This window comes from Macrobrachium nipponense, chromosome 27 (genome assembly GCF_015104395.2).
Source record: "Macrobrachium nipponense isolate FS-2020 chromosome 27, ASM1510439v2, whole genome shotgun sequence".
Taxonomy (NCBI): domain Eukaryota; kingdom Metazoa; phylum Arthropoda; class Malacostraca; order Decapoda; family Palaemonidae; genus Macrobrachium; species Macrobrachium nipponense.
The window spans coordinates 25,806,526-25,822,128 of NC_087216.1; the positions used below are offsets into that span (position 1 = coordinate 25,806,526).

Here is a 15,603-nt window from a genome sequence, read left to right on the forward strand (position 1 = left end):
GCCCTCGGTACAGCCCCCACTGCGCCTCGGACCAATTCATACAAACCACACATGGTTCGTTGCGGGAGCATTCTCGCCCCCTACAACGAGAACAAACCTCGTGGGGGGGTCCACCTCAACAAATGACCTGAACCCTCCACATTTACGCCCTTCAGCCCAGGGACACACTCTACGGGCGGGGCTGGAGGGCGCGGTGATATTTCCATTCTTCAATTCACTCATTGCAAGAATAATAGAATTGAGAAAAGTACTTACAATCACTCCTGATATACAGAAAAGAGAAAACAAATACTCAAGATTGAAGCAAACGACAAAGCGTGCGAGCGATGGCGAACACGTCCTTCCCACACACGGCCGAAAGCAAAAGTGATTTGTTTACCTCCCATCGCGCGGCGCGCGACGATCGACAAGCAGTTAACTACCGTTCTCCCCATTGTTCGAAGCTTACGACCGTTCCATCCCGCTGCCGCTTAGCTACTTCCTATTGTTAAAGACCGAGGGGTTTGTATTACGTATCGGAACAAATTTACACCTGATAGTTTGAATTGAAATATAAATATATATCAAGTTGCAACTTACAACAAATACTAGGAAATTGCATGTACATCATTCAAATTCAACTATAGTACGATACAGTTACTGTGCTCATGAAGATTTAGAGACTGTAACTAGCAGAACCCATAACTATTACGACCATAAAAAAGCTGGAGACTTACAATTACAGTCGTCAGTCGCAGACATGCGGGGATAACTGACAGGATCTGGCTCCTTCACTGACTTTTCCTCAGGTTTTAAGGACCCATCGTCACCTGACGTTACCGTAGTCGGTTTTTCAACTATCACAGATTGGTTAGAGGATTTTTCCTCTTTCTGTGTGGGAGGAACTTTGTTTTCTGTTCCACTTGGAGATGAGTTTTCTGAAGTTTTCTCCTTCATTACCTAAAGAGAAAGTAATGGTGAAAAACACTATAAAAAAATTGTCAGCAAAATAAAACATTGCACATCTAAGTGCTTTCAAAAGGAAAGCTCTAATATATGCCTGCACATATCAAAATAAACATGACTCTCATTATACAACATAGCACAACAGACGGGACTAGTCAAATAAAAAATACTAGCTAATCAGCAACCACACAATACACATATATTGTATAGCTAATCTTACAGCACCACCCAATGCTAAAAAATATTGTATCAAACTATATATATATACATATATATATATACATATACATATATATATATACTATATATATATATACGATATATATATATCTATATATATATATATATATATATATATATATATATATATTATATATATATATATATATATATATATAGCTTTTTTTTCCAACATATCTGACTAAAATGCTATCATTACCAGACATGGAAAAGCAGTATGAATTCTTCTTTAGATTTTAAGCAATCCATACAGTAGTTAAAGTTTACTGTACCCTTTTATATATATATTACAAGAATCATACATCATCATACTTACTAATCAAGACGTACTTATTTGATAAAAGAGCTTCTGTCATAAAACCTGTATGATTCCTAAAACACATCAGTGTGTGGCCTTGCAATACCACACACACACACACACACACACACACACACACACACACACACACCACTTTCATCTACTTTCCATGCAATTTCCACCTGACATACGCCAACACAAACCTCAGTAAGCTCTTGCTGAAGATCCTCCATGTTGCCGTTATTGGCAATGTTCAACTGGGGTTCTGAATCTTGAGTCAACTGAGAGTCAATGATCTCATACTCCTCGCTAGTCCCAGCAGAATCACTTGACCTTAAGCTGGAACAATCTTCCATATTTCTTTTCTGTGAATAGAAAGAATGGGACATAGGAGATCATTCGGCGCTGAAAGGGAAACGGCAAGAGAGGTTTGAAAGGTGTATAACAGGAGGAAAACCTAGCAGCTGCACTATATGATTGTCACGAGAGGGTGGATAGCGAGATGGTAGAAAGAACATATGAATGGAGGTACAGTAAAAGGAATGAAAGGGGTAGCAGCTAAGGGCTAAATGGATGCTGCAAAGAACCTTAAGCAAAGCCTACAGTGCATCACGTGAAGTGCACTGATGGCACTATCACCCCCTACGTGATGGGTATACAGAGAAGGCATGAAGTCAAATGGCAAGGGATAAAATCTTCATTGTAACATATATGGAATGACACTAATAGAAAAACCTTGATTTATTACACTTATTTACATATTGACAATTTTTTTTCTACATTACCTTTTGAAATGTGAAGTATTTTGCATAAATATCTTAAACTGAAAGGACTGAAAGGAAAGATTAATGTGCATGTGTAGAGCAGGCTAAAAATTATGTTGAATCACTGCTGCGCATGAGAAAATGTTAAGTGGAGGTATATGTATCAGAGGCCAAACCCCTATAGTATCTGTACCATCTAATATATGGCATCAGAATATCAACATAATGGATTAACCGTATATATACAGGTACATCACTGCATGAATTGCTTCCTTTCATAATTTTTATGTTCTTCCTTTTTAAATTTTCTTAACAAAAATTATGAAAGCTTAAAACAAGGAAAGGGGGCCAAAAAAGGGGGTTAGAACCTCCCATTCACAAAACACTCATTCAATGGATCCTGGACTCTAAACCATAGCTAGCCTAGCCGTGCCTAGGATTATGGCCCAGTCTAAGAAATTCAATTGGCCAAAAAATAAAATAACTTGTATCAGATATTTATGATATTAAATACCTAAATAATTTATTCAGGCCACCATAGGGTAAACAACCGCGGACGATCCATCGTCATCACGCTGGCCAGGCCTTATTCACTCGATATTCAATTGGTGAAACAAGAATACAATTACAACTTCAAGCATACCATTCAAAAGATTGAAGTTTCGTCAACATAATGTGATATATGAAAGCCTCATACAAACTAAAGTAAGCACGTGAGCTCTTCGTAAAATATGTTTTCAAGGCAGTTTTCAAATCCAATATGGCGGCAATCGTGTGGCTGGCCGGTCTAACCACAGACAATCATCCATCTTTCCCAGCCTTCCCAGCACTCATTTGAACAATGTTAGCGTATATATGTAACATTTATTGATCTTACTCAAGATTGCAGTTGTAATCAGCACAATAATAAACCATTTTGTTGCCTATATTAGTGAAACATTTTATTCCCGGGGTCATGGTTTGAACTGAATTCATTTTTGCCTTGTAATCGTTATTTTATCCTTACTGCCATTACAACTGAAACTCCACAGTGCTTATTTGATTGTAATTATACACATTTTGGTCTTAATTCACTCCACATTGCACTTGAACCACATAGCTGTTCCTGGTTCCTAACCACTCACTCTGCAAACACAGTTGCAAGCTGCAGACAACGACACTCTTTATGAGGTGAAAAAGCTTTATTCCCTTTATTGTTTACTTTACTCATTATTTAGTTTAACTTTACTTCAAAATGTTTATTTAATTCATGTCTATTATCTCTTTTTTGCAACCAAATTAACCCCCGAAAAATTACAGATATGTATTTCTGAAGTTCGAGCAGATGCCGACAAAAAGACTCATCGCTGCCAATCTAGTGGAGCTTCACATATACGCCGATGCATTTACAAACTGTTTCCTTGAATTCTAGTTGTCATAGTAATGCAGTAATGATAAAATTGCTGTAATATGTATATAAACTACAAATAGATACTGTACTCTAATTTCACTTATTTCCCCAGTTTTGTGTAAGTCTTGTACCCAGTTTGGAGGGTAAACACATACCAATTGACAACACTGATAAACAATTGAAGAGTGCATAACACCGCAAAGAATGCCGTAGTCCCCTTGAATATGTACGAGTAACTGCTGGTAAGATGTCGGGGTTACGATTGTAGTGATGAAAGTGCCCCAGCGCCTATGGGTACAAGTGGTGTGCGGATTTAGCACAGGAAATGGGAAGTTTGTTGACACAAGCGACTCCACAAACATCGAGATGGCGTCAACTTCTAAACTTTTTTAATCGTAAGTATAAACTTCGAAAGTGTTTTGGGGTTGTGGGCACTGCGTTGGCCACCCTTTTCATTACCCCGCTTTTAAATTTAAATAAAATTTAAAATTGGCCTTAATTTTTTCTTAACTTTGGAGAAAATCACCTAACTTCAAACAAAAGGAGAGTAGATGGTCTTGAAGTTCCTTCTCTCACCACCAACGAACTCGTGACTTGATTGAACCAGCTCCGTTAAATCTTAATAAGTGCTCCCGGCCCGATTTTTTAGTATTAATTGTGTTTTATAGCCTTGAAAGGAGAAGATCTAGAATATGTTTCTAAGGAAGACGGACCAAATTAGTGGCGGTAAGTCCCCTATCTGGGTTCCTAGAAAACACAAACTTGAACTATTTGGTACCAACAGAACAAAAACAAAGGTCCTTCATGTTGTTTGTCTTCTGTTCGTATCACCTATTTTAATGACGCTCCTGTTTCTTCGTTTTTTTTGTGTGCTGTCGCAGTCTCCAAATGTCATGGGGAAACCACACCTTCCGAATGACAATCTCGCAAAAAAACTCCAACCCCCAAAAAAGTGACATCATTAATAGACGATACCTATATCCAATCGTTAAATAAGCACGTTTTAAATTTTTCTCTGAAACAAAAGAAAGCACAGTTGTTTTCAGGCCAATTGACCAATATTTAATGTTTACACCAAGTCGTTACAAATTTTTTCGGCAAATGACACCTATTTTCTCCGAAAAAAAATTCAAGTGTTACTTGCACTAGCGCCATGAGTGAATTTAGTCAAGCGACGTCCCGTCTACAAGCTCCGATTTTTGGTTCCCCATGGAAAGTTTCCCCCACAGTGTGTGAAAATTTGCTAACGTGAAGTTATAAAGGTTTGCCTACAAACTATTATTATGGGCCATACATAAGAAAGGCTCGTAACTTTTGCCCAAAATCAACGGTTTAATCAAGAGTGAACAACACTTTGCCAGATCTTGTAAGGAAGGAAAAGTGGCCGTTCTTGAACTTGAACAAAAACAGTTTTCTTTCTGTGCGATAAAGAAACCCTAACGTAAGGTAAGCTATTTCCTATATATATACTATTTTTGATTATCGTGTGACATATGCTGGAGTTATTGTCTCTCAGTTTGGCCTAATGCCGCCTCAAAAAAATTTTTTTTGTTTTTTTTTCGGCAATTTTGGGTTTTTTTCATGAAGTGGTGGCTTGGAGGGAAGGTAGTGGCCCTAAGGGGGGGGTTCGGGGACCCACCCCCGCTAGGGCCTAGGTACGGGGTGCGGTGCTCTATGGTTTAGGTTCAGGTGGTTTTATTTTGGTTAGGTAGTGCCCTTGGAAAATCCATTTTTCTCGTTGCTCCCCCCAACCCCAAAAACCCCGGTTCCGCCCCCCCCCACTGGGGTCCCCCCAAGATTGTTGAGATGGGAAGAAGGGTGTAATTGCTTGATGCCACCAATATTAATGATCAGTTTAAGCATAATCTATAAAAAATACAGCGGAAAAATATATTTTCTTCTGCAGACAAGAGACGGAGCTCTCCTTTAGATTTACCACCATCTCCAGTGTCAGGACGTGTTTATCGGAGGGTGGCCTAGCCGCGGTAGTCGTGAGTTGGCCAGTCCATGCGGTTGTTTACCCTAGTAATATGCATTTCAAGACATTCTAGTAGTAGCCTAGCCTCGCCTATGGACCAACGCCAATGATGCTTAATATAAAACCGTAATAAAACAAATTATGACAGTAAAATAGAGTAAATAAAAAATGAATACGGCTATAACAGTATATGTATGACAACATTCAGATAGGCCTATGACCCAGCCTACGAACCTCCAACAAGCCAAAACATAAGATAAATATCATAGATGCTATTTATGATGGGAAAATAACTGAAATAAGAATTAATTTGGGTTAAAAAATCGATAAATACGATGGACATTCTAGAAGGCCTATGACCCAACCTACGAAGCTCCAACCAGCCAAAAATTATGATAAATGTCATAAAATCTGTTTATGATGGTAAAATATTCTATAAATGTCATAAAATCTGTTTATGAGGGTAAAATATTCTAAATAAGAATTAATGGTAGATCTAGGGTAAAAAATCAATAAATACGACACAACATTCTAACAGGCCTATGACCCAGCCTACGAAGCTCCAACCAGCCAAAATATGAATACCTATAAGATAAATGTGATAAAATCTCTATGTTTATCAAAGATCATAAATAAGAATTTAGATTAAAAATCAATAAATGCGATGCAACATTCTAGCAGGCATATGACCCAGCCTACGAAGCTCCAACCAGCCAAACTATGAATATAGGGGGAAACACCAGCGACTACCAACCCTTATCACGGTGGACAGGTCTTATTCACTCGATATTCAAATGGTGAAACAAGAATACAATTACAACTCCAAGCATACTATTCAAAAGATTGAAGTTTTGTCAACATAATGTGATATATGAAAGCCCCATATGAACTAAAATAAGCATGTGACGCTCTTCGTAAAATATGTTTTCAAGGCAGTTTTGAAATCCAATATGGCGGCTACCGTGTGGATGTACAGGTTCTGAATCAGTTGATCAGCCCACCATCTTTCCCAGCCTTCCCAGCACTAATTTGAACAATGTTAGTATATATATGTAATGTTTATTGATCTTACTCAAGATTGCAGTTGTAATCAGCACAATAAAACATTTTGTTGCCTATATTACTGAAAGTATGAAACTTTTTATTCCCGGGGTCATGGTTTGAACTGAATTCATTTTTACCTTGTAATCGGTGGTTTTTATCCTTACTGCCATCACAACTGAAACTCCACAGTGCTTATTTGATTGTTATTATACACATTTTGGTCTCAATTCACTCCACATTGCACTTTAAACAAGTTGCTGCTCCTGGTTCCTAAGCGCGCGTGTCACACACACAGTTACAAACAGCAGACGACGAAACTGCAAAGTTTTATTCCCTAAATTGTTTACTTTACTCATTATTTAGTTCAACTTTACTTTGTTATTTAAAAATTTTAATTAAATTCATGTATATTATCCCTTTTTTGCAACCAAATTACCCCGAAAAATTACAGATATTTCTAAAGTAGATACAATCCAATGTTTCTAACCTTTTCGTACATCTGGCTGCCAAAAACAATAGAGGAATGACTACGGATAAGTGGATTATATATATTTTTTTGCTTTTTTGTTTTTGCTAGCACTTTTCATTGATTTAAGTCTATATTAGTATTTTGAATTTCTTTAATAACTGTAAGCCAGAAATAAATGTAACCTTTAATGTTTGCATGCTAAGAATGGCAAAATCATCGTTGCCACATTAGTGGAGGCTTCACACATACGTCGATTCATCTTTATAAACTGTTTCCATGAATTCTAGTTGTCATAGTAAATAACATTAATGATAAAATTGCTTTAATATTTATGTATATAGACTTTTCCATACATAGCCTAATTTCACCAATTTCCACCCATTTTGTGTAAGTCTTGAAACCCAGTTTTGGAGGGTGAACACATACCGAATGGCGAGAGAGAGAGAGAGAGAGAGAGAGAGAGAGAGAGAGAGAGAGAGAGAGAGAGAGAGAGAGAAAGGAAGGCGAAGGAAGGAAGAAGGAAAGGGGTGGCAGTGGAGGGAGGGGAGAGGGTAGGTGGAGCTTTTTACGCGTGTTCGTATCCATTTCTGCATAATGGAGTTTTTGTCTCTTGATACAAGTGTCGTTATTCTTTACGATTAGTGATTCACGATACCCTTATAAATTACGGCACTGGGTGTAATGCACTATATCAAAATCTCGTTCTGATACGAGTGTTCATTACAGGAATAGGTATTGCCCAAAAACGTGCTTGCACTGTCGCTGAAACCCATACTAGGTATGCTGCTTAGTTGTCAATCAAGTTTTTTGTAATCAAGTATTTTTTACAAGCTAGCTATTGAATAAATTTGTATTTTTCTCAATCAAAACATATGCCCCTCAATGCTAACTTTCCTCTTTTATAAAAAAAACGACTTTCTGGTCATTACAAAATTCGGCCCACCATAATTTCTATGGTGCGAAAACAGAGGCCCAGGGACCGAAAACGATTGCGTCACACTACGGCGATAATCCGGCAGTAAAACATCTTCATATATCCAAAAAGTAAATAATAAGAATATAATGCGCATTACGATTATAACAATTACATGAATAGCTGATAATCTGCATGAATAACTGGTAAACTGTTCTGCAAGAAAGTTGAGTAAAGCAATTATTTACAATAGGTCCGAAAGCCAAGATGTCGTGATGTCATAATACAGGACTTAAACGAACGTTCTAATTCCAAAAAATAATTACTTAAATTTGAGTCAGAATCGAGTTACTTTTTCAATAACGAATATTTTCAAATTAATCATCATAAATATATAAAATACTGATTTTACTATTTATTTAAAAAACTATCCAAGTGCACGCTACGTCGTCGTCTTCTACCAAAACAGTTGTTAATAACAAACATCGTGGTAAGTTTCCGTGTTCCGATTGTTGTGATGAAAGTGCCCCAGTGTCTGTGGGTACAAGTGGTGTGCGGATTTATCACAGGAAATGGGAAGTTTATTGACACAAGCGACTCCGTAAACATCGAGATGGCGTCAATCTTCTAAATATTTCGAGTTGTAAGTAAAAATGTTGAAAGCGTTTTGGTGAGATTTGGACTGCCGTGTACACACTTTTTTCACTACCCTCTGTTTAAATCTTAAAATTTGGCCTTAATTTCTATCTTTGGAGAAATACTTCGAAAGGAGAGTAGAGGTCTTTAGCTCCGTTTCTCACCATCTCCGGTGTCAGGACGCCTTATAATGTACTTTTTTTGGGGTGGTACACATTGATCGTACATGGTCCACCCCTGTGCCATGCGGTGTTTTACCCTACTTGGGTATAAGATAAATGTAATGAAATCTGTTTATTGTGGTAAAACAGGTATCCTTAATAAGAATTAATTTGGGGTAAAGAATCAATAAATACGACGGACATTCTAGCAGGCCTATGAAGCTTCAACCAGCCAAAAGATAGAGGTGGATGTAATAAAATCTGTTAATGATGGTAAAATATTCTTCATAAAAATTAATTTACAGTGGAAAATACCTAAAAAATCAATAAATACTACGCGACATTCTAGTATGCCTACGGTCTCGCCTACTTACTAGGCAACACTGGTTAATCTCTTATGCTTGCTCCCTGCAAAATATAAACCATATCGATCAACCGATCGAAGAAAACAGCTGTTGAATTAACCGAAAACATCCACAAAAATACAAAAAATATACTTCCGGGTCCTAAACCGGCAACATTAAAACATATGCTCGAACTGATAAAAAAAAATTAACGTCAAAGTGTTATTTTCAAGTCTTGCCTGAGTAGGCCTACCGTAAAACCACTTAGAGAAGGGGGGACATTTTTCCCTTATTTCAAGGAAGATGTCACGAATATTAGCGACAAAACGTGCGTAAGTTATCAAGCAGACATTGATGCATGTTAGCGAGAGGTTGTTTAAGACGTTCAAGGCGAGGAATAGCGAGGAATAACTCACCTAAATGACAAACGGACATTGGAGGGGATCATCTGACATTTGTCAACAACGGTATAGACGAGGTGACTTTCGCAATAGACGAAGGTAACCGTAAACAAATGGGTTTTAATGAAATATTTTATAATATATTTTATATATGTTTACGTCATTTGATGATATATATACAATTGTGGATACTTAATCTAATCAAATATCATCATAAAATGAATTTAGATTAAACGAATAATCTTCGATATAAGAGGAATTCAGATCAAACGCTGAGCAACAGACGCAAGTAACATAAAAGAAATAGTTTTTGTTTTATTCAATATTATTAAATATCTTAATAAATTTGCATCATCTTATTATATATTCAATTATGGAGACTTAAAATATTAAGATTTAGCATTAAAATGAGTAAATATTCTTTGATAAACAATGAATTCATATCAAACACTCGTTCCAACGAATCTTTAACTGAGCAATAGGCGCAAGTAACCGTAAACAAATAGGTGGGTTCTTTATTAAATATTTCTATATATTTGCGTCCTTTGCTGATATATATTCAATAATAGATATTCAATCTATTCAAATATGCCCATAACAGGCATATTTGAATAGATCGATACACCAAAGATTCAGAACAAACGCTTCTTTCAACTACTCCTTAAATCGTAATTTTCATGCATGATCCCGTTTAGAAACTCAATATTTTATATATAATGATATAAAAGATCATTTTTAATTATTATAAATGACTAATTAATCCCAAAACAAGCTGTAAACTGCCAAATATGATTAAATATTATTAAATGTTTCCAAAATTGTCGTAGAAAACGAAGCAGTTTCGCACTCTGCATCGCAGGCAATTCCTCGGAAGTTCACAACAAAAGACAAAAGAGCATCGACGCGGAAAAGGCTTTACTACATAAGGTGCTCAGAGTAAAGGTAAATTACATTTCGCACAAGAAGTGTCAAACTAATCCTAACCTATGACAATGTCGTCATTTTTATGATTTTGTATATTTTTTCAATAACAACTGATTAACCCAGACTATTCTTATTTATTTTACGACATAAATGAAGCCGAATTGATTCAGTTTTCTCCAAATAGACTGATTGTTTAAACTGTCAAACTGTCTATTATAAGCCTGAATTATTGTATTACAGTTGTATGACAACGTCGTTTTTTGGGGGAATAATTCTGTTAACCCACATGAATCTAATTTAGCTTCCGACACAGACTAAATTTAATTAAGTTTACTCAGATAAATTTATTCAATTTGTGTCAAACCGTTTAAGTCTAAACTATTATACAGTATGTTGAATGATGACTGAGAATTCCTTGATATATTGGAATAATTCTGTTACCCCAGATAAATCTGGGGTAACAGATTTTAGGCACAAAATAAGTATAAGTAATTCAGATTGATCCGGATAAATTGATTTTTTAATTATTGCAGCTTTCCTGTATTCAAATACCACTTGGAAAATTACGAGACATGTGTCACGCCCTAGCTGGTAACTCCTCGTCACCCACTTCACTGGTTCGTTCTAGTTTCCAAGTCACTTATGTGCATCTCTGCAACAGAGGAAGCAGTTACTTTTATATTGAGACTAAAATATTAATACTAAATGTATGATTTTCTATAAGGCGGCCGTGGATACCAACCTACTAACAGTTAAACTTTATTTAAATTATCTCAGTTTTGGTAGTAGCTATGTATATTAGGCCTAATGCTTGCAACAGGGTCATAAAGAATGTTGTGATTCTGATTAAATTAGGCCTATGTACGTATGATACAAGTGCTTCCTCTTAATAACCCCCTTTTTTAATGATTTGAAAAATTAGGCTTATTATGTTTTTACAATGTAAATGCTTAATTCTAATGCTTTTTTTAAAATGAATTTTAAACTAAAGTAAGTTATGCAGATAAATAGATTGGTAATAGTCTAACAGCAAAATCATGGCCATCAATTATACTAATAATAATAATTAATAATAATAATAATAATATAATAATAATAATATAATTATTATTATTATTATTATATATATATATATGTTGCTCTATCACAGTCCTCCAATTCGACTGGGTGGTATTTATAGTGTGGGGTTCCGGGTGCATCCCTGCCTCCTTAGGAGTCCATCACTTTTCTTACTATGTGTGCCGTTTCCAGGATCACACTCTTCTGCATGAGTCCTGGAGCTACTTCAGCCTCTAGTTTTTCTAGATTCCTTTTCAGGGATCTTGGGATCGTGCCTAGTGCTCCTATGATTATGGGTACGATTTCCACTGGCATATCCCATATCCTTCTTATTTCTATTTCAGATCTTGATACTTATCCATTTTTTTCCCTCTCTCTTTCTCTTCAACTCTGGTGTCCCATGGTATTGCGACATCAATGAGTGATACTTTCTTCTTGACTTTGTCAATCAACGTCACGTCTGGTCTGTTTGCACGTATCACCCTATCCGTTCTGATACCATAATCCCAGAGGATCTTTGCCTGATCGTTTTCTATCACTCCCTCAGGTTGGTGCTCGTACCACTTATTACTGCAAGGTAGCTGATGTTTCTTGCACAGGCTCCAGTGGAGGGCTTTTGCCACTGAATCATGCCTCTTTTTGTACTGGTTCTGTGCAAGTGCCGGGCATTCGCTTACTATGTGATTATTATTATTATATTTTATTTATTATTATTATTATTATTATTATTATTATTATTATTACAATTACAAAGACAGCGAATTCAAATTTCAGATGTTAAGGAGTGGATGTAATCTGTGTGTGTGTGTGTGTGTGTGTGTGTGTGTGTGTGATTTGCAAACTGAGAATAGCAATCCCTGTCTACTTTAGGTCACGGGAGAATTTGTAATCAGTCAAACATATGCCTTCATGCCATGTTAAAAAAAGGAAATATGTCGTTAAACCTTATTTTCATGAATAGAAAAATAAACCACTAAGGATCGTAAAACAGTTTTTTTTTTGTTAGAAATAACCGAGTCTATATTGACTGGAAGACATCATCGACCAGTGCATGTCAATACTTCCGCCACTTATCGTTGGCGCCATTGATGATCGTTGCCAAATGCTACTATTGTCGTCAATTTTTAATATATTTGCAAGTATTTAACGTACTCTAGTACGTTATATAGGCTCCATTGTTCCTCATTCACTCACTCAATTGCCTCTCTGGCGTCGTTGTAACCCATTGGGGGAGTAAATGTTCTGGTATAACTTAAGAGTAAAGATGAAAATAGTAATTGCCTCGTGGTTATAACACTGTACACTGGATTTCCGGGTAGGGTAGCCAGGTAATGTAATTTTTTTTCCGTGTTATGCAGACGTTATAGAATAAATAAAAATACGGCTTTTCTTGCCATAATAAAGATAGAACTTTGCTAGAACAATAATCTTTTATCCTTCGTATGTTCAGTTAGTCATTCTAACTGAGTATAAGTTTTATCCATGGATAGCCAGACATAGGCCTATAAGATTAGACGCAATATGGAGTAGGTTGCATATCCTGTTCGATACCAGAAATGCATTAACTCATTAACTCAACGTGAATGCCAAACCATACCCTGCACGAGCAGATTAAATGTCAATGAATGCTGAATATACGTTTGATGTTTCGTGAATCATTTTTCCGTATGTTCATTAATTCTTAGGGAACACGGCAGAAGCTGCATATTAGACCTAGCGTTTATAGAAAGTCTATACTTGACGTAACAAAGAATAAAGCACCTAAGATGGCCACTAGAAAGTTTAGATAATAAATCAGGAAATACAATTCCGTATTACAGTTACACATAAAAAATAACAAAGCAGAAGTTGACATTGTACAGATACATAATAACTTAGAAACACAATTAAGTGATAACAGAAATAGATAAACCTTGAAAAATTAACCAGCTCTAAGATTTCAAAACATTAGCCTAGGCCTATGGTGTTTAGTGGCCAAAAAAAATATCGCACATTCAAATCAGGTAACGTAAAACCATACATGAAAAATGAACACATGAATACATAGTGTATTCTTATTTTATGTATAGTTTATGTAATACATTTCAGTTGCATGCACATATATAAAAAAAAATTTACTTATAATGAACTGATAGCGACATCAAAGGCCTAGGGTTGATGGTGGCCAATAATATTCCTATTCAAGTAAATTAACGCACAAAACCATATACATTAACAGGAATACATTAATACATTATGTATTCACTCTTCGTGCATGACTTTATGTAATACAGGAAGGTGGGTGGAGGATGTGTATACGTATAAAGAATTAAGGGCTAGCTGGTTACATCACCAACCACGATAATCAGTATTAGTCTATGCAACGTGGACTGTCTTCAGGGACAAAGTATGCATAAATGTAATTGCAATGTGCTGATGTTTTTTTAAGACCTTTAAACGATTCCCTGTCACGGCATTTTTTTTTTTATTCACCTCACAGATAATGACCTCGAGTGGTTTTTTTTTTTTTTTTTAAATATTTGTTTGTTGGTGGTGAGCGTGAGGAGGTAGTGATCGCAGGAGGAGGTGGGGAGGGAGGAAGTGGGGAGGGAGGAGGTAGGGAGAAAGGGATTTGAGAGGGAGAGGGAGAGGGGAAGGGGTAGTGGTAGGTTAAGGATGACAAAGCACGAGGAACTCTCTCTCTCTCTCTCTCTCTCTCTCTCTCTCTCTCTCTCTCTCTCTCTCTCTCGTGTTATGCATGCCTGTTGAAGTAACGAATGCTCTAATCATTTAAATGAATACATTCATATATATATATATATATATATATATATGCTTAAAAAATCACAGTAGATGCACGTGACTTCATAAAATAAGCGAATACCACGGGAAGATGATAGTCAGAAATCCAAGCGCTTTCGTCTTTATTCAGACATCGTCAAGGAGCTACTTGACGATGTCTGAATAAAGACGAAAGCGCTTGGATTTCTGACTATCATTTTCCTGTGGTATTCGCTATATATATATATATATATATATATTATATATATATATATATATATATATATATATATATATATCCACAGGGTGAAAAATAAGAGACAGGGTGTAGGTCCTGACCGGTTTCGGCTTTATTTTCAAGCCTTTGTCAATGGCTTGAAAATAAAGCCGAAACCGGTCAGGACCTACACCCTGTCTCTTATTTTTCACCTGTGGATATGTGTGATAAATGAATCACGTGCTAAAGTGATTATAATCACACATATATATATATATATATATATATATATATATATATATATATATATATATATATATATATTATGCACAACAGGTATAATGATCTACATAGTGTGCCCATTGTTTGTTGATTAGTTTAAAATCTTCTCGAAAAAAAGATAAAATATCATAAAACAAATATTATTCAATAGTGGAGAAAAACTCACCAAGCTGCATCTATATTAACAGCTTATTCTTTAGGTCCATAGAAGTTACATCAATTTTGATAAACTAGGTCTTAATGATGTGTATACCATTTATTTATTTATTTATTTATTTATTTATTTATTTATTATTTATTTATTTATTATTTATTTATTTATTTATTTATTTATTTATTTTATTTATTTTATTTATTTATTTGTATTTTCATTTCTTAGGATCGAAACCGATTCAGATTTTGATGTCAGGGATCGAATTAGACTTCTTTTATGTCTATTTATTAATATTTTCATTTATTTATTTATTACAGATTTTAAAGCATTAAGTATTCGAATCTTATTAAACTTTCTATCTCCTTCCCTACAACTCTTTCACCATTTGTTTCATTTAATTCTTGTTTAGCATCCGTATTGAACCTCCACAAATGGAGTGAATAGCAATATTCGCACCACTTTTACCACTACAATTACTACTAATAGTGTTTATGGTGGTAGTAGAAGCATTAATATTGACAGTGGAAGTGGTATCGTGGTAGTAGTCACCACCTCAATATTTAAAATAGTTTACCATAATAATTGGAAACTTTTAATAGAAAACGTTGTTTAACTTCTCTAAAA

At 35.6% G+C, this 15,603-nt stretch overlaps 1 protein-coding gene across 1 annotated transcript in view; it reads right to left on the reverse strand.

Annotated features, from left to right (window-relative positions):
• The window catches only part of LOC135200947 (rab GTPase-activating protein 1-like), a 52,796-nt gene extending 43,136 nt beyond the window's left edge, over positions 1-9,660 (reverse strand). Inside the window, 3 exon segments of the mRNA XM_064229722.1 lie at positions 717-939; positions 1,687-1,848; positions 9,599-9,660. Of these exon segments, the coding sequence (XP_064085792.1) occupies positions 717-939; positions 1,687-1,839 (376 nt within the window). The 5' untranslated portion in view covers positions 1,840-1,848; positions 9,599-9,660.
• Between the last annotated feature and the right edge of the window lie 5,943 nt (positions 9,661-15,603).